The sequence below is a fragment of the Oncorhynchus mykiss genome, chromosome 6 (genome assembly GCF_013265735.2).
Source record: "Oncorhynchus mykiss isolate Arlee chromosome 6, USDA_OmykA_1.1, whole genome shotgun sequence".
NCBI lineage: Eukaryota > Metazoa > Chordata > Actinopteri > Salmoniformes > Salmonidae > Oncorhynchus > Oncorhynchus mykiss.
Genome location: NC_048570.1, coordinates 83,731,628 through 83,754,385, shown reverse-complemented (window position 1 = coordinate 83,754,385; position 22,758 = coordinate 83,731,628). Strand labels below are relative to the sequence as shown.

General features: G+C 42.6%; 2 protein-coding genes across 2 annotated transcripts; one reads left to right on the top strand and one right to left on the bottom strand.

Annotated features, from left to right (window-relative positions):
* LOC110526714 (LRP chaperone MESD) lies at nt 1-7,658 on the bottom strand. Its single transcript, XM_021607871.2, has 3 exons — nt 7,431-7,658; nt 6,581-6,813; nt 1-1,048 (listed from the first exon to the last, which is right to left on the bottom strand). The coding sequence occupies exons 1-3, from the start codon at nt 7,587-7,589 to the stop codon at nt 784-786; spliced, it is 657 nt and encodes a 218-aa protein (XP_021463546.2). The 5' UTR covers nt 7,590-7,658; the 3' UTR covers nt 1-783.
* An 8,012-nt stretch (nt 7,659-15,670) lies between these two features.
* On the top strand, nt 15,671-17,550 carry LOC110526710 (talin rod domain-containing protein 1-like). Its single transcript, XM_036981230.1, has one exon. It carries the CDS (start codon nt 15,752-15,754, stop codon nt 16,814-16,816), a length of 1,065 nt encoding a protein of 354 aa, XP_036837125.1. The 5' UTR covers nt 15,671-15,751; the 3' UTR covers nt 16,817-17,550.
* Nucleotides 17,551-22,758: the final 5,208 nt, after the last annotated feature.

The following is a 22,758-nucleotide window of genomic DNA, read 5'->3' as shown; positions in this document are numbered from 1 at the left end:
TTCACACATAATATTCTGTCATTTATTGAAAATCCATGTACAACGTGACCACTGCATGCTACAAGTCAATACTGAACTCAACTGTATTATTGAAGGTGAATACAAGAAATCAACAATCAAAAAGAATCACGTGTGTGCGTCCCAAATAGAACTCATTACCTGTGTAGTGCAGTACTAAATCAGTGGTTTTGGCACAGGTAGGAAAATCAGTTTGTGCTCAAATCATTTCCTGTATTACTTATGTTTTATTGGAAAAAAGAAATACAATGCCTCTAACAAATGTACTGGAAAACAATGACAAAAAGTAATATTGAAGCACTGGTTGGATTCATAAATTGTTTCAAAATAAAAAAAAATCACATTGTAAAAGAGACAAGTCATCGACAAGCCATACAAACATGTTGACCTTCACTCAGTGACAGGTGTGTAAAATAAACCAGAAACCTCAAAGCTACACTTTAACATCTGCTCTGAGGTCAGTCATTGACCCTGACTTTAATAGGTTTGAAAGAGTACACAGTGCCACAAAACTGTCTTGTGCTGAGTCACCGTTGAACCTCTCTCCAAGTCCCTTCCCCTAGCCTCTACCACTTCAGTGTCTGCAGATCTGTAGCAGCTCCATAAAGCCTGATTGAAAGGCTAGGTAGTAGTCAGACATTTTTCTTCTGCCCATTGGCCTCAGATCTGCAAATACTAAAGTAAAAGAAGCTAGGTGGTGTTGCTGGTCTGGACGGGCCTTGTGATTGTTCTGCCAATCCCTTCTCTCTCTCCATCATCAGCCAATCACAGTTCAACCTTGTCTTTACTCGCTCTGTTGCCGTCCAGGTCGGGTTTCTTGCCCTCCGACTTCTTCTTGCCCTTCTTTTTGGTGTTCACTTCGTTCTGCTGCTTGGCGCTGTCATCTTTCTTGGCGGCCTTCCCGGGGAACACCTGGCCTTCCACGGTGACCTCGGCGCAGCGCTCCTGGGCCACCAGGAAGTCCTTGACCTCCCACGCGAAGCTGCCATCTCGCAGCATGAAGATGACCCGGTTGGAGCCCACCACGAACCTACAGTACAAGGGGAGAGGAGGGACAACATGGGACATTAGCATGGGACATTGGAAACTTTACGGGGAATATCCATGGGAAGTTAACGTGGGAAGTTAGCTTAAAACAGTGAACCTTTTTTTGTGGGATACACAAGGCAATTCTAGGTTTTGTGGCATATTTTGGTTAAACTATCTTCAATTCAATGGAATTGCAACCCTCTGCATACACAGTGCATTCTCCCATCACATGTACAGCTGATTCTCAAGATCTTGCAAACTAATGACATGCTATTATGCCCACGCTACTAGACTGTCTGACCCAAGGACTACAGTTGAAATCGGATGTTTACATACACCTTAGTTTAATGTACACTGCTCAAAAAAATAAAGGGAACACTAAAATAACACATCCTAGATCTGAATGAATGAAATATTCTTATTAAATACTTTTTTTTTTACATAGTTGAATGTGCTGACAACAAAAATCACACAAAAATGATCAATGGAAATCAAATTTATCAACCCATGGAGGTCTGGATTTGGAGTCACACTCAAAATTAAAGTGGAAAACCACACTACAGGCTGATCCAACAGTGATGTAATGTCCTTAAAACAAGTCAAAATGAGGCTCAGTAGTGTGTGTGGCCTCCCACGTGCCTGTATGACCTCCCTACAACGCCTGGGCATGCTCCTGATGAGGTGGCGGATGGTCTCCTGAGGGATCTCCTCCCAGACCTGGACTAAAGCATCCGCCAACTCCTAGACAGTCTGTGGTGCAACAGTCAGGTCTAGGGAACGGGCGGGCCAGTCCATAGCATCAATGCCTTCCTCTTGCAGGAACTGCTGACACACTCCAGCCACATGAGGTCTAGCATTGTCTTGCATTAGGAGGAACCCAGGGCCAACCGCACCAGCATATGGTCTCACAAGGGGTCTGAGGATCTCATCTCGGTACTTAATGGCAGTCAGGCTACCTCTGGTGAGCACATGGAGGGCTGTGCGGCCCCCCAAAGAAATGCCACCCCACACCATGACTGACCCACTGCCAAACCGGTCATGCTGGAGGATGTTGCAGGCAGCAGAACGTTCTCCACGGCGTCTCCAGACTGTCACATGTGCTCAGTGTGAACCTTTTTCATCTGTGAAGAGCACAGGGCGCCAGTGGCGAATTTGCAAATCTTGGTGTTCTCTGGCAAATGAAAAACGTCCTGCACGTCCTGCAACCCCCACCTGTGGACGTCGGGCCCTCATACCACCCTCATGGAGTCTGTTTCTGACCGTTTGAGCAGACACATGCACATTTGTGGCCTGCTGGAGGTCATTTTGCAGGGCTCTGGAAGTGCTCCTCCTTGCACAAAGGTGGAGGTAGCGGTCCTGCTGCTGGGTTGTTGCCCTCCTACAGCCTCCTCCACGTCTCCTGATGTACTGGCCTGTCTCCTGGTAGCGCCTCCATGCTCTGGACACTACACTGACAGACACAGCAAACCTTCTTGCCACAGCTCGCAGTGATGTGCCATCCTGGATGAGCTGCACTACCTGAGCCACTTGTGTGGGTTGTAGACTCCGTCTCATGCTACCACTAGAGTGAAAGCACCACCAGCATTCAAAAAAGTGACCAAAACATCAGCCAGGAAGCATAGGAACTGAGAAGTGGTCTGTGGTCCCCACCTGCAGAACCACTCCTTTATTGGGGGTGTCTTGCTAATTGCCTATAATTTCCACCTGTTGTCTATTCCATTTGCACAACAGCATGTGACATGTATTGTCAATCAGTGTTGCTTCCTAAGTGGACAGTTTGATTTCACAGAAGTGTGATTGACTTGGAGTTACATTGTGTTGTTTAAGTGTTCCCTTAATTTTTTTGAGCAGTGTATTTGGCTCAGTTTTTCACAATTCCTGACATTTAATCCAAGTAAGAATTCCCTGTCTTAAGTCAGTTAGGATCACCACTTTATTTTAAGAATGTGAAATGTCTGAATAATAGTAGCAAATTATTTAGTTCAGCTTTTATTTCTTTCATCACATTCCCAGTGGGTCAGAAGTTTACATACACTCAATTAGTATTTGGTAGCATTGCCTTTAAATTGTTTAACTTGGGTCAAACGTTTTGGGTAGCCTTCCACAATAATATGGGTGAATTTTGGCCCATTCCTCCTGATAGAGCTGGTGTAACTGAGTCAGGTTTGTAGGCCTCCTTGCTCGCACACGCCTTTTCAGTTCTGCCCACAAATTTTCTATAGGATTGAGGTCAGGGCAATACCTTGACTTTGATGTCCTTAAGCCATTTTGTAACAACTTTGGAAGTATGCTTGGGGTCATAGTCCATTTGGAAGACCCATTTGCGACCAAGCTTTAACTTCCTGACTGATGTCTTGAGATGTTGCTTCAATATATCCACATTATATTCCGTGATGCCATCTATTTTGTGAAGTGCAACAGTCCCTCCTGCAGCAAAGCACACCCACAACATGATGCTGCCACCCCTGTGCTTCACGTTTGGGATGGTGTTTTGGCTTGCAAGCCTCCCATCTTTTTCTCCAAACATAATGGCCAAACAGTTCTATTTTTGTTTCATCAGACAAGAGGACATTTCTCCAAAAAGTACGATCTTTGTCCCCATGTGAAGTTGCAAACCGTAGTCTGGCTTTTTTAAGGCGGTTTTGGAGCAGTGGCTTCTTCCTCGCTGTGTGGCCTTTCAGGTTATGCCGATATAGGACTCATTTTACTGTGGACATAGATAAGTTTGTACCTGTTTCGTCCAACATCTTCACAAGGTCCTTTGCGGTTGTTCTGGGATTGATTTGCACTTTTCGCACCAAAGTACGTTCATCTCTAGAAGACAGACATTTCTGAGCGGTATGATGGCTGCGTAGTCCCATGGTGTTTATACTTGCGTACTATTGTTTGTACAGATGAACGTGGTACCTTCCGGCATTTGGAAATTGCTCCCAAGGATGAACCAGACTTGTGGAGGTCTACAATTTTTTTCTGAGGTCTTGGCTGATTTCTATTGATTTCCCCATGATGTCAAGCAAAGAGTCAAGCATTGAGTTTGAAGGTAGGCCTTGAAACACATCCACAGGTACACCTCCAATTGAATCAAATTATGTCAATTAGCCTATCAGAAACTTCTAAAGCCATGACATTATGGAATTTTCCAAGCTGTTTAAAAAGCACAGTCAACTTAGTGTATGTAAACTTCTGACCCACTGGAATTGTGATACAGTGAATTATAAATTATCTGTCTGTAAACAATTGTTGGAAAAATTACTTGTGTCATGCACAAAGCAGATTGCCAAAACTATAGTTTGTTAACAAGAAATGTGTGGAGTGGTTCATAAATGAGTTTTAATGACTCCAACCTAAGTGTATGGAAACTTCTGACTTCAACTGTACATGCTTTCTGGTAAGTTGATTACATTGCTGGGTGGGGTGAATATATTTTATATGACATAAGTTTTTGTTAACTAGTAAATAGTAGCCTACAGAAAAGTGTTTAAATCATTTCCAACTTGTTAATTTCTGCTAGTTAATTTTTGCCACCATGTGGGTTTTAGCTTGCTTGAGCCTGCTAACTGAGGAGTGTTAATTCACCCGTTTCCATACATTTAATTTTAAAACATTTATCTTACAAAAGGAGTTGTTTAATCTAACTGCTTAACTATTTATCTGTACATGGAATTGTATTTGGGTTTTTTTAACTCTTTTTTTCCTCATATTTACAGGAAAATACCACGACCACCACCACCACCACCATCAATTGATTAGTTTAATCAGGTGTGATGGCACTAAAATGGGACGAAACTAGCAGTCAATGATGGCAGTCTCTCCAGGAGCAGAACTAAGGCTCACCGCTTTTTAACATTAGAGCCTACCTCTGGATGGCAAAGTGGACTATTTGGTTGTAAACTAGCACACCTGATTTAATTAGTCGTCACTGGCTTGGTGATTAGTTGACCATTGGAATCAGGTGTACATGCCAGGGGCCTAGAGGTGGAAAGGAGGGCACCAGGCATATCAGTATAGCCTCTCCCACTGTGGAAGGAAGAAGAAGAAGCAGCAGCTTCATGAACTGCTATGAAGCACAGCCAGGTGAGAGGATTAGCCTTCCACACATGGTGACTTGATGGAACCAACCAGACTCAGAGCGACGCGCAGTGATGGCAGCGAGTGTTGAGGATGCAGAGATGAAGGAAATGGAGAGAAGGTTGGAGAAGCTACAGATGCACTAGAATGTGATCAATATGGGTGATCGTTCTGATGATATGGAGCGGGAGGATGAGGTTGAAAGACCTGAATGGTCTGTAGTGGAAAGTAATAGGAAAAAGAGACCATGCTACTGAAAGCAGTGGTGCTTCCAGTGCAAAGAGCATGAAGAGGGTGAAGGTAGGGAACAAGAGTAATGATGTGTCGAAATGAAAAGTTGTGGTGGTGTTTGATGTGACACCCTATACCATTAACCAATGCCGTAAAGAAAGAGGTGAAGTCAAACTAGTCCGATTCATTGGAAATGATAGACTGCTAACATTCTATGCAAGCCATGCTTAGCAGGGGAAGATTCTGATAATAGAAACTCTCCATTGGAAGTTTCCATGGCTGAGCAGCCACACACAATTCCAAGCGTTGGCTGGAGTGGTGTAAAGCTTGTTGTCATTGGACTCTGGAGCAGTGGACACGTGTTCTCTGGAGTGATGAATCACGCTTCACCATCTGGCAGTCCAACAGACGAATCTGGGTTTGGCGGATGCAAGGAGAACGCTACCTGACCGAATGCATAGTGCCAACTGTAAAGCTTGGTGGAGGAAGAATGGTCTGGGGCTGTTTTTCATGGTTCGGGCTAGGCCCCTTAGTTCCAGGGAACTCTTAACGCTACAGCATACAATGACATTCTAGACAGTTCTGTGCTTCCAACTTTGTGGCAACAGTTTGGGGAAGGCCCTTTGCTGTTTCAGCATGACAATACCCCCATGAATAAAGCGAGGTCCATATAGAAATGGTTTGTCGAAATTGCTGTGGAAGAATTTGACTGACCTGCACAGAGCCATTTTGAGAAAATTTTATACAAAAAAAAAAAAAAAAATTATATATATATATAGTAAAAATAAATAGAGATAGGGCTGGACAATATGGCCTAAAAATCCTACTGTGCTGTGTCAAAGGACACTGATAGCAAATCAAACTGACTTCATAGCTTTCATTGGAAAGGTTATCACCACGACTCAGATTGTGGAAAGCAGAAATGCCAGGTTGAAGATTATTGTGGATATGACAACAGAGCTAACGTGGGTAACAGATGTTAGTCAACATGATTTTTTAAAATGCTAAATAATCCTAAAGATGGATTATCTCAGCATGACAGAGAAAGTTTGAAGAGCTTGGGAGGGTTTGTTATAAATTAGTAGGGATTTATTTGTTTATATATAAAAATGTTCTTAGTAGTACAGACTTAGGCCAACTGAAATAGCGCCCACTCCAGCACAGCAGGTTTGCAGGCCATTATACAATAGGAAAGGTTTGAGAAATGCTGCATTAGACTAAAGTATAGGCCTACCTCTGAATGTCAAAATTGGCATTGAAGAGGCTGCTCTGCCACAGACTGGTCACCTCCTCAGTTTCCTTCTCCGTAGGCTCTCCCTCCACCGTGGCAAACACCATCAGAGTTTTTCCCTTCTTCGACATCTTCAGCAGCTCCTCAGGCTTGGAAGCATCCATCTTGGAAAAGTCGATAGGCGGGGGGGACCGTCTGTGCTCAGGGAGGTCGCCCTCCTCGATGTCATCATCTTTCTGAAAGAAGTGGGGAGGAAGAGATATGACTGAGTTCTAGCTATTACACAATGAATGATATCATTGACTACAAGTACTTCAGTAATGCAACAGCAAAGCTATTCATTCAAATAGGAACAGAATAGTAAATTGGCTATCCTAATTAACTAGTTAGCTAGATAGACAAAGAAAGTTTGGTGTGGAGAGCATTGCTTGCTGTTTGGGGTTTTAGGCTGGGTTTCTGTATAGCACTGTGACATCTGCTGATACATTCGATTGATGGATGAATACCCAGCTGCAAAGAATATATCACGTGAAACAGGATGAGTTCCTGGTTAGCTAGCTAGTTCACTCATTAACCAACATAACGTTAGCTAACTTAGCAGGTCAAGGTTAGCTAGTTACGTTATATAATACAATGGACTATAGCTATGATGCTGCACGAAAGCTATACCTTATCAGAAAGGAGCAATAGTTTGGGGCTAGTAGCTACGAAGATCATTGTGATCAGACGGGGATTATGTTGGGGACGTTAGTTAGCTAGCTTTCTGATTAGCCATTTAGTTAGCCGAGTTGCTAGCCAGCTGTCTGAGTAACTGAAAAGCAGCTATTAACCGAATTAAAAACGTGTTGTTTACCTCCCATTCTTCCAAAAGCCGTGCCATATCAGCATCATTGTAATCCCGGATATCTTTCTTCTTCTTGGGCTTGTTATTTTGACCGTCCGTTGCTAAAATACATATCAAATACGTACAGAGCAAAAGCACAGCACATCCCCACCTGAAGTCCGCCGCCATGCTTACAGATGGTGAACGGTGATTGGCTGAGAGTCTTTCTTCGGAGGACGTGACGAAGGAAAGGGGAATTGGTTACAATAAAATCACGTATATAAACCCTGGGTTGCTACTGCTATAGAGGGATTGGTTGTTTAGCAACAAAACCGACGTGTGCTCAGCTATGGGGCAAAACAGACGGGGTTGGCTTAGATTGTTGAAACATGTAATCTATATTTAGTCAATGTTTATTGAAAACATAAATGCATTTGCACAATGAGCACTTGTTGTCTCAGTAGCTATGCGTGGGTAAAATCACTGGGAAAGCCAAGCCAGATAAAAAAAAACGTATTACAACCTATGTTGTGATAATTGTGTTGTTTACTCTATAAATCCTGTTAGTTCATATGCCTTCCCGCTGTGATATATAAGCCTAAGGCCGAGACAATAACAACGGACAACGGCAGAATAAATTCAACTACACCTTTGTTTCAACCGGAGAGCAACCTCTGTCCTGTGAAGTCCACAAACATATTGCATCTAACAAACTAACATGATTTACAGCACGGTCAAGCAAGTTACAGTTTCCAACATTTTCGGACTACTAAACAACTACTGATTTAGAACCACAGAGAGTTATTGCAAGTCGCAAAGAAAAAAGGAGCTGCCTCCACTATTCCAGCAACATTTCAACATCATCAAATCACCTCTGTAATCTAATACAGTGACAACTAAAAGATACCAAAAACGATGTGTGTCCATGGGTCTGATGTGTGTGTGTGTGTGTGTGTGTGTGTGTGTGTGTGTGTGTGTGTGTGTGTGTGTGTGTGTGTGTGTGTGTGTGTGTGTGTGTGTGTGTGTGTGTGTGTGTGTTCGTGCAAGTAGAAAAAACATGTTGATTCACCCTACTTGTAGAGAAACGGCAATACCATCCTCCTCTCTTTTATGTTGATGAAACGGTCTATGACTGTCATATACACACTTTTAGTTTTTGTTGTCCTAGGCTTCCTGGCTGAAATGCTTTCTCACCTAACTTGCTTCAATGGACAATGATGAGCCAGCTAGTTAACATTAGCCTACTACATCTAGCTACATATTGAACTTCCATCCTCTCAAACAATGTATGCATTTATGGTTGGATCAGAATCGGCATTATAATCATTGGCCAGTATGGAGAATTAAGTAAAACCACAAGTCCAAATCGATATCTCCATCCATTGCTAATTTAGGAAAGGGACAATTTTAGCTAGCTAGCTAGCCACCAGAGGACAACAACACAATGAGATTCAACAATTCAAATGATTTCAGTCAAGGATGTTTTTCTCTTGATGTGTTGTGAGTGGTGTGAAGCCAAATCCAAACTGTCTTCCCTTTTTTTGGTGCGCCAGGACCATTCACAGTTGAGCTCACTCAGTTTAGCTCAATGCTGATTGGCTATTATTCAATACTTTTTTTTATCAAGGGAGGCCAAATGCTCGCTGGCTTCTCTTGCATTCAATTCTACGGGCAGCAACAATGTCATACTCTTTTTGACTAGACAGCCTCAGATTGATGGGCTACACATACAGAGACGGAGAGGCGCTGTTTCGCTCACTCAGATGCTTTCTCTGGTGAGATAAATTGTGCCTCTTGCAAATTGAAGGAGAATTACATATTTTTTATTGGTAATTTTTTGGGGGAAGCCTGGCTTCCCTTGTAATCCATTAATACATGCCACTGTTGTCTATCAAATACATCGGTACAGTTGTTGGTTAGCTAGCCTGCACATTTTTGCCATATTAGCATTGGCATAAAATTAGTCAATGCTAATATGGCAACACCTCACAAGACATGATATAAAGAACAAGATCAAACTAGCTTAAACAAGTCACTTCCGATTCCCAACATGGCAGTTTCTTGTCATTGTTGGTAGCTATCTGGACATGCAGAATCACAACAAATCATGGACTTCTGCCCAATTGAAGCATGAGCATGGTTTTTGTGACGTTGTCAGCTAATCCATCTATACATTGGCCATTGAGAGGCTTCGAAGCCGCTGGTCGGCCATATTGGCACTCCTCAGTAAAAGCAGTCCTCCATAGGAATGAATGGAATGCCACAGTATTTCAATTAAAAGTTTCAAGAACAAAATTACATGTATTTATGTATTTTTTTGGGGGGTACAGTAACATTAGTCATTTAAAAAACTTGACTTTAAGGAAAATGACATCCTTATTGCTTAATTTACTTATTTAAATTAAATATTTAAATTTAAAAAGTATATATTTACAGTGACAACAGTGCCCTGTGCTGTTTTCTCAGTCCAACTTGCACATAAAATATCAAGACACAGCCATAAGTATTGAAAATATCAACAAAAGTCAAACCAAATATAATTCAATTTCTATGGGTCCAACCCACTATTGTTAATGCTTGGGCACCCCATGATTGTGTCATTGTATGATTCGAACCCTTCAGCTTACAACTTCACTCTTCACTGGATGGATGCCTGTTCTTTTAAATGTTCCTGTAGTGTGCAGGCTATAAAGGAAAGGAAAGGGGGAGACCTAGTCAGTTGTACAACTGAATGCATCCAACTGAAATGTCTTCCGCATTAAACCACACCCCTCTATAGCACAGTACATGGGGTCAGTAGTGCTTCAGCAGAGATCTGGCCAGTCCACATAAACTGAAACATTTCCTCTCCGGCCTACTCCACCCAATGGCACCGTGCCCTGTGCAGCTGTGTGTGAGAGAGACTGACAATGCACAACCTGTGGCCTTAGCAGCAGAAGCTAGGTTGTCTGCTTCCAAGACACACAATACACACACACAGTCACACACACGTACACAGACACAGTGTCACACACGTGCATAAACACACGCACACAGGCACACACACACACGTACATGGACAGTCTCACACGCACGCACAAACACACACACACACACAGCTCTGTTCAGATGGGCTGGGGGTTGAGTGGGATACCGTTAGTGACTTGAATACTGTATTTCCTTATTTAGCCTCCCTGTAGTAAAGTAAACTACCTCCTCAGACAGAAAGGGCCACACTATTGTCTGATAGTGAGACCATAGTGTAGCATAGAATTAAATATTGATATATGTGTTTAAAGATTTCATGTTGAATTATGATGAGTATACACAGAAATCTATAGGACTCTGGGGAAGAGTGAATCACACACACACACACACACACACACACACACACACACACACACACACACACACACACACACACACACACACACACACACACACACACACACACACACACACACACACACACACACACACTGTATTGCATTGTGATGGTTCATGTATTGTATTCCTTGTTTGTTATCTGACTCTAGGACTCTGTAAAGTATGCTGTGAATAGAATAGAATACGACTTGCTGAGTCATACCATACTCCTTGGTTTTGGTTCTTTTGAATCATTCACAATCATACTAGAGCTAATATATCCAACACTATGTTTACAAACAGTACAGATATTCTACTTCTCTGTGACTCACAGCTCTTGTAACTGCAGTGAACAGACAGTACACAACCATTCAAGTCTACTGGTTAGAGTTCGTTAGGTATTAGTCCCTCTCTCCATTCTCCTATTGGTTCCCTCACATCCCAGCTTTCCCCTCTATGTCTTCTGTGAGTGGACAATGTCAGTGATGTCACTACCATTAACAGAGAGAAGAGTCAGATTTCACTGACCATAGTAAATACTGTGGCTCTTGGACTATTCAGAGCACAGCATAAGGCAGCAGTAGGGTTTATATATTTTTTAAATCCATTAGCACAATGTGCATAGCAAATAACATTAAACCTATATATGTACTATCATGTATTTCTACAATGCACGAAACCAGCGTGATGAGATATCAGCTATATCAAGAATGACAACAACAAGAAAACATTCAATTCATATTGTTTTTACATCAAAAAAATATAGAATAGTCATAGCCTTCAGCGTGATAAACATATTATATTAATTCCCAAATGTAGGTCTGTAAATAATAAGATTGACGTGACAAAAATATCTAACTTTCCTTCAGTTAATTTCAGTTAATTGTCTCATTGAAGTATATAGAAATATATTTCTCAGGAGATGCTGCGATGCCAACCCTGCTCAAACTGTACTGGATACTATTTCATAGTTTTCAAGGAATAAAGAACTTTGTCAAGTATTCAAAGGCCCAAAATGTTCTGGAGATATGATGACGAGATTTGTAAGAGTGGTGCCATTTGGGTTGTATCACAAATGGTACCTTATTCTGGATATAGTGCGCTATAGGCCCTGGTCAAAAGTAGATCAATATGTAGGGAATAGTGTGTCATTTGGGACACCTGGGCCATTTGGCCCTAAGAAAGGTGGTCAGTAAAACCATTAAATAATTATAATTATTTAATCATTAAATTAAATAGGCCAACAAACTCTTCAAAAAGTGCAAGAATCCATGGCTATGATATGCTTCTGTTATGGTACAGAACATGAGTTCTGCATTCTGTTTCTCTTATTTCCAGATAGTCTCAATACAATTTAATACATTTTTATAGTACATTCTCTCAGAATTGTCAAAGACTCCAGCCACCCTAGTCATAGACTGTTCTCCCTACTACCGCACGGCAAGCGGTACCGGAGCGCCAAGTCTAGAACCAAAAGGCTCCTCAACAGCTTCTACCCCCAAGCCATAAGGGGCGGCAGGTAGCCTAGTGGTTAGAGCATTGGGCCAATAACCAAAAGATTGCTAGATTGCTAGATTGAATCCCTGAGGTGACAAGGTAAAAATCAGTCGTTCTTCCCCTGAACAAGTCAGTTAACCCACTGTTCTTAGGCATTCATTGTAAATAAGAATGTGTTCTTAACTGACTTGCCTAGTTAAATAAAGGTTAAATAAAAAAATAAAAATAAGACTCCTGAACAGCTAATCAAAGGGCTACCCAGACCTCTCTTTTATGCTGCTGCTACTCTGTTTATAATCAATGCATAGTCACTTTAGTCACTCTACCTACATGTACATATTACCTCAATTACCTCAACCAACCGGTGCCCACACACATTGACTCTGTACCGATACCCCCTGTATATAGCCTCCACATTGACTCTGTACCGGTACCCCCTGCATATAGCCTCCACATTGACTCTGTACTGATACCCCCTGTATATAGCATCCACATTGACTCTGTACCGATACCCCCTGTATATAGCCTCCACATTGACTCTGTACCGATACCCCCTGTATATAGCCTCCACATTGACTCTGTACCGATACCCCCTGTATATAGCCTCCACATTGACTCTGTACCGATACCCCCTGTATATAGCCTCCACATTGACTCTGTACCGATACCCCCTGTATATAGCCTCCACATTGACTCTGTACCGATACCCCCTGTATATAGCCTCCACATTGACTCTGTACCGATACCCCCTGTATATAGCCTCCCTTGTTATTTTACTGCTGCTGTTTAATTATTTGTTACTTTCCTTTTCTATTTTTGACTTAACACTTATTTTTATTTAGTTTTCTTAACTTCTTAAAGCATTGTTAGAAGTAAGCATTTCACTCTAAGTTCTACACCTGTTGTATTCGGCACATGTGACAAATAAAAATTGATTTGATACATTGTTGCCCTTAGCCTAATGTCATTGGTTGTGAGTTAAATAAGACTGGCTGATTCTATGTAATAAATTGGCTATTGCCAATTGTTTATAGATGCACTACATGAGCTGTGTTGAAGCCACCATGCTTCAAAATCTTGGCACACCCCTACCATTGTAAAAAATACATAGAAAGTTATAGAAGGCATTTATTAATGTCTGCATTCATTTTTTTGCCACATTTATTAAATTACACACACCTTAATGCATACTTTTCAATTATATTATGTGAGCTAAACATACATAGATGTATTTTTATTTTTTTAATCCTTCAAGTGTAATTTTTTTGAGATTGCTAATGCTACGGTCCCCACTACAACATCAACAATACTTAAATACACGTAATTTCTACTTGAAATACTGTAGAATTCCATTCTTTCCTATGGAGGACCGTACTGGGAAGTGCCAATATGGCCGAACAGAGCCTCCAAAGCCTCTCAATGGCCAATACATAGCATCAGCAATCCAGGGTTTATATACATCATGGTTATTATTAATAGCTCAATCTCACCAAGTGGAAACGTATCCTATGCTTCGTGAAGAGCGGAAACACGAAACACATAATTAAAGTCCAAATGAGCGCACTGTAAAGACGCGACTCATCCTAATAGAATCCAACAGCTGTGTTATAGCAGTCAATATGAGCAGTGTAAAATAAGTTTGGATTTGTATAAGTAAGAACGGCGCGGTCTCGGAGTATCACACGTTTTGATTGATTTTGAGAAGGGAAATTAAGGTAACCAAATAAATGAAATACGGGGCGGACTGTCGGTCATTTTGGAGAACTGCGTTTTGGGTGTAACTTTGCCCTTATACCGGTAGTCGAATGCACCCACGTCGGGGCCTTGGGAAGGGCTGGCTCATGGCAGAGGGAGCAGTCTGCCCTAAAATCCGGACCATAAAACTCACGAGGAAAGCCAACAACTATCCTGGACAACTGTGGAATCGTATTGGACCATTTGATGAACGCGCGCCGGGATTTTTTGCTCTATATTGACGAGCCAGATAGACCGTAAACACAGTTTTAAAGTTACATATTATTTCAGCGGAAGGCTATCATTTTTGCCTCGCTGCCTGCGTTGCTACTTCGCTACAATCAAGCCGTTTTAGTGCGACCACACCCTCTCTGCTTCCTGATACTAGGCAATACAGAATATGTAGCGGGAGAGAGCACAACTGACTTTCAGTTTGGAATCCCCAACACTCATTTTTCAGTGATGTCTTGTTGTCGACCGACATGTTAGTTGTGAAAGATTGTTTCAGATGTGTTCAGGAGGTTAGGTCATCATTTCAACAGGGACACGACTGCTATGGATATCAAAACCGAAACCCGACACAGGATACTCCGGACAAGACATTCACGCCCTGCGTTTTGCTAAGAAGTGCTTATGGACAATAGATATGCCTATGGAATCGAACCTGCCGGACGAACAAGTGTCTATCACGGGACTGTGTATGAAAAAGAAGAGGTTGAAAGTCGCGGGAGGGCCAGTGCAATTGGCCTGTTGCGTTTTTGGAGCCTTCTGTTTGGAAAGACTCATGTAATGATGATGCAGGAAAGGCAGAGGGAGCGAGGAGTGGTCGAACGGAACTGTCTGGGTGGTACTCTCCTTGTAACTGTAATGAGCCAGCCTCCCGGTCAAACTAGGGTGGTCAAATTTAGTGGGAACTCTTCAACGGACAATACGGTTCACATACACCCTGCCTTCAAGCAAGCAGGTATTTTAAAATCCTATCGTGTTCTCGAGTAAATTTAATCAGAAAAAAGGACACGTCTTAAAATTGTAGTTAAAATATTATCAGATCGATAATATTTTTTGATTTTATTAAATTCATAACTTTTAATATTATCTTTGTACAGTCAGCACTTAGCCTGAAGTATAGGCACCTTGGTGGCACTGCAGTTTTGTGTGTGATTTTATTACAATAACCTGTGAATTTTTCGTTTAGCGAAAACCTGGGACGACAATTGATATTAGCAGGTGGTTGAAGTTTTTTTCCAGGGCATTTTATTTAATATGTAAACATGACAACGAATAAGTTATAAACACTGAGTAAATGAAAAGTTATAATTTGAAGGGATTCTCGTCACAAAAAAATGTAAAGGAAGGAACTCTCATTGAAGAGTAAGTGTTTAGAATAGTTCATTTTATAGATCATAGCTCAAAACCAAGTTACTAATTTAACCCCAACAGAATTCCTATCCGTACTTTGTATGAGAATAATGAGCTGGAGTACCATGACTTAGAACTTCTATTTTGATCTCAGCAAATGTTTACTTTGAGAATACAATGCCCTGTGCTTTTTTGCAATCTCACATTGCCACATACAGTGGACTACATGTACTCTGAAGGACTATAAGGAATATTCTCTGGCCAGTTCAAACTCACAGTTTTACACTTATAGGGGTGTGGGTCATGGTTAATAACAATGTCTTAAACTACGCTTTCTGACCATGGAGTGTGTGACAACGTAAAACACGTTTCTCATTGAAATCCCCCCACAAATCGAGCAGCTTGACCCCCCTACTATGGCTAGTAGTGGCTCAGGGAGGTCAGCTAGCGAGGGTTCCAGCAGCACACAGAGCAGCAGCTTGCAGCAGAGGAAGAAGCTTTCGTCCATCTGTGACACGTGTAAGGGCAAGATGCAGCTGGTTGCCGACCTCCTCCTGCTCTGCAGCGAGACACGGCCCGTGGTCACCGCGGATGGCGTGGCGGTGGCCGAGACCTTCGAGCAGTGCCGCGACACGGTCATCGCCCGCACGAAGGAACTCTCCATCCTCACCCACGACATCCAGTCGCAGCTCAACATGGGCCGCTTCGTCGAGGTGGGAGACCGCTTACTAGAGATGGGGGACCTGGTGGTGTCGTTGACCGAGTGTTCGGCGCACGCTGCATACCTAGCAGTGGTGGAGACCTCGGGTTCTCAGCCGTGTCTGCCAGGGCTGGTGGACCGCTACAAAGTGACACGGTGCCGCCACGAGGTGGAGCAGAGCTGTGGCATCCTCCGGGTCACGCCGCTGCCAGACCTCACGCCCCAGCTTCTACTGGAGCTATCTCAGAACATCTCCTGCAACCTCAAGACCCTGACAGATGCCTCGGGCCTGGCCAGCGAGAGGTCCAAGGACCGCTTCGCCAAAGAACAGTTCAAGCTCAGCGTCAAGAGCATTAGCACAAGCGGCACGGCCCTCTTGGCCTGTGTCCGGGAAGTCAAGACGCAGCCCAGCGAGCTGACACGCAACCGCTGCGTCCTGTTCAGCGCGGCGCTGGTCCAAGCGGTAAATGCATTGGTCGGGTTTGCTACGGAACCACAGTTTTTAGGCCGGGCGGCGAGCGTGTCACCCGAGGGGAAGGGTGTGCAGACGGCAGTTCTGGGCGGCGCCATGAGCGTGGTGTCAGCGTGCGTCCTTCTCACTCAGGGCCTCCGGGACGTCTCCCAGCATCCAGAGAGCAGCACCAAGATGGCGGACTACAGGGAGCGCTTGCGCAACTCGGCCTGCGCGGTGTCGGACGGCTGCACGCTGCTCTCACAGGCGCTAAGGGAGAGGTCTTCACCCAGGACTCTACCGCCAGTCAATTCCCATTCTGTGAATTAGTTTAATAAAGAAATGTAAATAAACCCATTCTAAAAGTGATCGTGGATGAGAAAATCCCATCTCTATCTCCTTGTTTTGGCATACCAAAGAGACGCTCGGATTGGCCCTGTTCGTTTAGGGTCGGGAGGTTGAGTGAGTGCAGAGAGAGAACACAAAGGAAGGAGTCTGGATCTGGTTCTACGATTGAGATAGGTGTGCTGTGTTTGGACTTTTACTGAGCTTAAAGTAACAACATCGGAAAACAAGGTTTTGGTTGCGCTGGATGTGACCAGAACTTCACCATAAGAAACTGACAACTTAAACTCAGTCTCCAATCTACATACACCTGTTGACCTTCTCTTTGCCAAAAACAAACATACAATGATCTTAAAACCTGATCAAGTTTACCTCAGTTTTCAGCTATTGGTGAAAACGCCAGATATGAAATGATGGATGTAGCCTGCCGTGTGTGTGTGTGACCTATCACCTATGACCTATGGACCCCCAGGTGACCTCTAGTAGAAGTACATGTGCTCTAGTGAGAGTAGGAAGTAAGAAGAAGACTGTTCTTCATCGCTTGTGTTTTTCAATGTGTGAAATTCTTAAAATGGGTAAAAGCTGCTGTGAGTGTGTACCATAGGTTTTACACTATCTACCAGACTTACCATAGTATTGTTAATGTGGTTGTTTTTTTTGGATCATGCATGTATAAATTAGTATTTATTTCAACTATTAAAAAAGGTTGTTTCTCATAAGCGCTGCTCTCAGATCAGTCTTTGTGTCAGCATACCGTTAATATAAATGATTCTGTGTTATAACAACCAATACTTCACTATGTGATGTAGACAGTCACATTTAACCCTAAATGCTCCACAAATCACTTATAATCTATGTTTATATTGTATAAAGGCTGTCTTAAGGGTTTGCCACATTTGGCAGAGCACTAGATGTGAGGCCCTGTAGTATCACCCTGGTATTGTATGACATTTGCTTGTACATTATTTATGAGCTCTCCATGTAGACCTCTTAATGGTTTATGAGGGCTTCATTTACCCTCACAAGATGGACCTTGTTTAAAACGTGACCATAAAGACAGTGTGTAGCTACCATGATTTAACAAGGTGAAACACAGTAGTAGGAAGACTGACTCTCTCTCTCTCTCTCTCTCTCTCTCTCTGTGTCGATCTCTCTCATGTGTTTGAAATATTGTGATGATTGATTGATTGATAGCTAGATTTTATCATCATTATTTGTTCTGAAATCTGATTTGATATGATGAAAGAATATGGGCACATTAACATGATGTATATGTTGTCTGTAGTAACATGAAGGAACAGGTGCTAGTGGGGACTATTACAGATGATGATTAATAACAGCCTTTATTGCCTGAAAGAAAACACACGCTCTACTCTGACGGAAATTAGCCATGTAAATTCATTCAGGTTGCCATGTCAGCCAGATATTGTAATTATATCACATAGCCTTTAACACAGGGTTTCAAAGTACAATACAGCAGTTTGTTGTGGTTTGTTTAATTCACTATAAGGTGGTGTAACCCCGGGCCTGTATTCACAAAGCCTCTCAGGGTATGAGTGCTGATCTAGAATCAGTTTAGTTTCATTCACTATGAGGTGGTGTAACCCCGGGCCTGTATTCATAAAGCCTTTCAGGGTAGGAGTGCTGATCTAGAATCAGTTTAGTTTCATTCACTATGATGTGGTGCAGGCCCGGGCCTGTATTCATAAAGCCTCTCAGGGTAGGCGTGCTGATCTAGAATCAGTTTAGTTTAATTCACTATGAGGTGGTGCAGGCCCAGGCCTGTATTCATAAAGCCTCTCAGGGTAGGCGTGCTGATCTAGAATCAGTTTAGTTTCATTCACTATGAGGTGGTGCAGGCCCAGGCCTGTATCCATAAAGCCTCTCAGGGTAGGAGTGCTGATCTAGAATCAGTTTAGTTTCATTTACTATGAGGTGGTGCAGGCCCAGGCCTGTATTCCTAAAGCCTCTCAGGGTAGGAGTGCTGATCTAGAATCAGTTTAGTTTCATTCACTATGAGGTGGTGCAGGCCCAGGCCTGTATTCATAAAGCCTCTCAGGGTAGGAGTGCTGATCTAGAATCAGTTTATTTTCATTCACTATGAGGTGGTTCAGGCCCGGGCCTGTATTCATAAAGCCATTCAGGGTCGGAGTGCTGATCTAGAATCAGTTTTACATCATAATGAGTAAGATTTAATGGAAAGAGGGGACCTGATCCTAGATCAACACTCTACCCTGCTGCTTTATGAATACAGGTCCTGATACTGAACATTAATAACTGACCAGTCATAGACTGAACAACTTTGCAAGACAGAGTGACGGCCCTGCTAGTATCACTTGGATGAAAGACAACAGGTATAATATAGGATTTATTCTTATACGTTCTTAGTGTGTTTTAGCATTAACACATAATATGATAACATTTATAATACACTTTTTATGTGGCAATTGGTCTACTGAGATAAACCAATGCATAATCGGGTTATAACATGCTAATGTCTCACAACACATCAACGTGTTAGTACGTCATACTGTTGGCGTCACACTGTTGGCTTCGAGTGTTAACTACCGTTCAGTGTGTTTTAGTTTTCATCTAACTCAAGGTTGTGTCAGCTTCCTTTGAAAATGTCCTCAAGAGGCCCCGTCCAGTCTTCCTACGCACGCAAGTACGAATACACACACTGAGCAGGCTAGACCCTGATCTGTTCCGTTTGTTATCGTAGCGCTTCACCATAAGCACATCCCTCTCGCTAGAGGGACTCCCAATCATGGCCAGTTGTGATACAGCCTGGAATCGAACCAGGGTCTGTAGTGACGGCTCTAGCACTGAGATGCAGTGCCTTAGAGCGCTGCGCCACTCGGGAGCCCATGTCCATGTGTGTGTTTGATGTCTGTGTGTCCCTATCTCACCTTCGCCACCACACATATGGAAAAAGCATCCTCTTTGACCCAGCCTAAACTTTGTCCCCTCACACGCATGCACACACGCACGCACGCACGCACACACACACACACACACACACACACATACACACACACACACACACACACACACACACACACACACACAATCCACAGGCCCACCACACTCACTCCTCTCTCTGAGACAAAGCCCCCATAAACTGGTGCTATTGACCGACGTTTAGCTCTCAAATCCCGCTTTAATGAAAAGGTTATGATGTAGGGACGAGCAGCGTTCGGCATCTGAGGATGGGTCTTAACTGAATCCCCGTCCTAACTCACACCAGCCCGACTGACTGCAGGTCAATCTGTCATTCAGTGGTTTTATCCAGTGGTATTGATCATAGTGTTCAGTGGTATTCTGTGTTGTTTCTAATCTGAGAGATGTTTTGACTACTATTTCTCACACAGTTGTATGAGAGTAGGATTGCTGATTTAGGATCGGTTTTGCCATTTAGATAACAGATGGACATTAGGTGCCTGATCCTAGATCAGCACTCCTAATCTGAGTCATTCCTAATTTGTATATGGCCCATGATCTCTATATTTTGAAAGAACAGAAGTAGATCACGTTTGTGTTGAGGTTGACACAATGGTCGTTGTCAAATTCCTGTACATTTCTGACTTCTGTTTCAAATCTGGGTGTAACGAAGTATTTTCGACCAGTTAACAACAGGTTATAATCTGGGTGTAACAACGTAATCTTGACCAGTTTACAACAGGTTATAATCTGGGTGTAACAACGTAATCTTGACCAGTTTACAACAGGTTATAATCTGGGTGTAACAACGTAATCTTGACCAGTTTACAACAGGTTATAATCTGGGTGTAACAAAGTATTTTCGACCAGTTTACAACAGGTTATAATCTGGGTGTAACAACGTAATTTCGACCAGTTTACAACAGGTTATAATCTGGGTGTAACGACGTAATCTTGACCAGTTAACAACAGGTTATAATCTGGGTGTAACAACGTAATATTGACCAGTTTACAACAGGTTAATCTGGGTGTAACAACGTAATCTTGACCAGTTTACAACAGGTTATAATCTGGGTGTAACAACGTAATCTTGACCAGTTTACAACAGGTTAATCTGGGTGTAACAACGTAATCTTGACCAGTTTACAACAGGTTATAATCTGGGTGTAACGAAGTCTTTTCGACCATTTTACAACAGGTTATAATCTGGGTGTAACAACGTAATTTGACCAGTTTACAACAGGTTATAATCTGGGTGTAACGAAGTAATTTTGACCAGTTTACAACAGGTTATAATCTGGGTGTAACAAAGTAATCTTGACCAGTTTACAACAGGTTAATCTGGGTGTAACAAAATCATCTTGACCAATTTACAACAGGTTATAATCTGGGTGTAACGATGTAATCTTGACCAGTTTACAACAGGTTAATCTGGGTGTAACAAAGTAATTTCGACCAGTTTTTCCAGTTGGGAGTGTACATGGCTGAAATGACTAACTGTCATTCACACTACCAGCTCTCACAGTCTCACATCAGATTTAGACGTTCATCCATGTTTCTCAAATGTCAAATTTCAAAGTAGTTCCAAACGTCAAATATCTAAAACTTTTAGGTTACATTTCGGCATTAACTCCAAATTCTTAAATTTAGGCATTAACTCCAAATGGTTAAGATCGGGGTTAAGGTTTGGGATTGGCTTAAAAATAAAAAAAATGGAAAAAAAACAACACATTGCTGGATTGCAACCATTGTAATCAGTGGCAGTTGTTTACACCAATTCCCCATCCCTGTCCATAATGCCCTAGCAAAACCCAAATCTACTTTAAGGTAAAAGCCCTCACTGTTGCCCCTAGTGGCCGTTTTCCTCGTCATCTCCCGACGTCCTCAGACATGGATGGACATCAAATAATGACTTTTGTCACAGGTGACCTGGCTACATTCACAACAGTGCCCAATTATTTCAAACACTGCAGCACTGTATCACTGTCACGGCGTGAGCACTGTTCATTTCCTAAGTGACCTAGTATTCTACAGCCTTCCTGTCTGTGTCCTGGCAGGAAGGGGGAGAAAGGTATTTGTGTGTGTGTGCGTGTGTGTGTGTGTGTGTGTGCGTGCGTGTCTGTGTGTGCGTGCGTGTGTGTGTGTGCGTGCGTGCGTGCGTGTGTGCGTGCGTGTGTGCGTGCGTGCGTGTGTGTGTGTGTGCGTGTGTGTCTGTGTGTGTGTGCGTGCGTGCGTGCGTGTCTGTGTGTGCGTGCGTGTGTACGTGCGTGCGCGCGCGTGTGTGTGTGTGTGTTTGTGTGTGTTTGTGTGTGTGTGCGTGTGTGTGTGTGTATGTGGAGATTCCCTAGAAACACACTACTTCAATACAGGTACGACCGGAAGTGACTTTTTCGTAGCAGGTTAGGAGAACTTGAAATCATATCAAATGTTATTAGTCACATGCGCCGAATACAACAACCTAACAGTGAAATGCTTACTTACGAGCCACTAACCACGAATGCAGTTTTAAAAAAAATACGGATAAGAATAAGAAATAAAAGTAACAAGTAATTTAAGAGCAGCAGTAAAATAACAATAGCGAGACTTTATACAGTGGTGTACCGTTACAGAGTCAATGTGCAGGGAAACCGGTTAAGTTGAGTTGGGCATGTAAAACGTCTGCCATCTTAAACTTACACAGCAGGTTAGGAGAATTAGGTTATGGTTAGGAAAAGGGTTGGGGTTAGCATCTAGCGAAAAAATGCTCTCCTTACCTGCTACGAAAAGTCAGTTCTGGTCTAGGGTTAAAATTAGGATAAGAAGTTAGATTTAGGGTTAGGGAAAATAGGATTTTGAATTGGAATCAATTGTTGGTCCCAAAAATGTTATGGTTATGTTTAGGGTTAGGGGTTAAGGTTAAGGTTAGGTTCAGGGGTTAGAGAAAATAGGATTTTGAATGGGAATCAATTGTTGGTCCTCACAAGTATAGCAAGACATAGCTGTGTGTG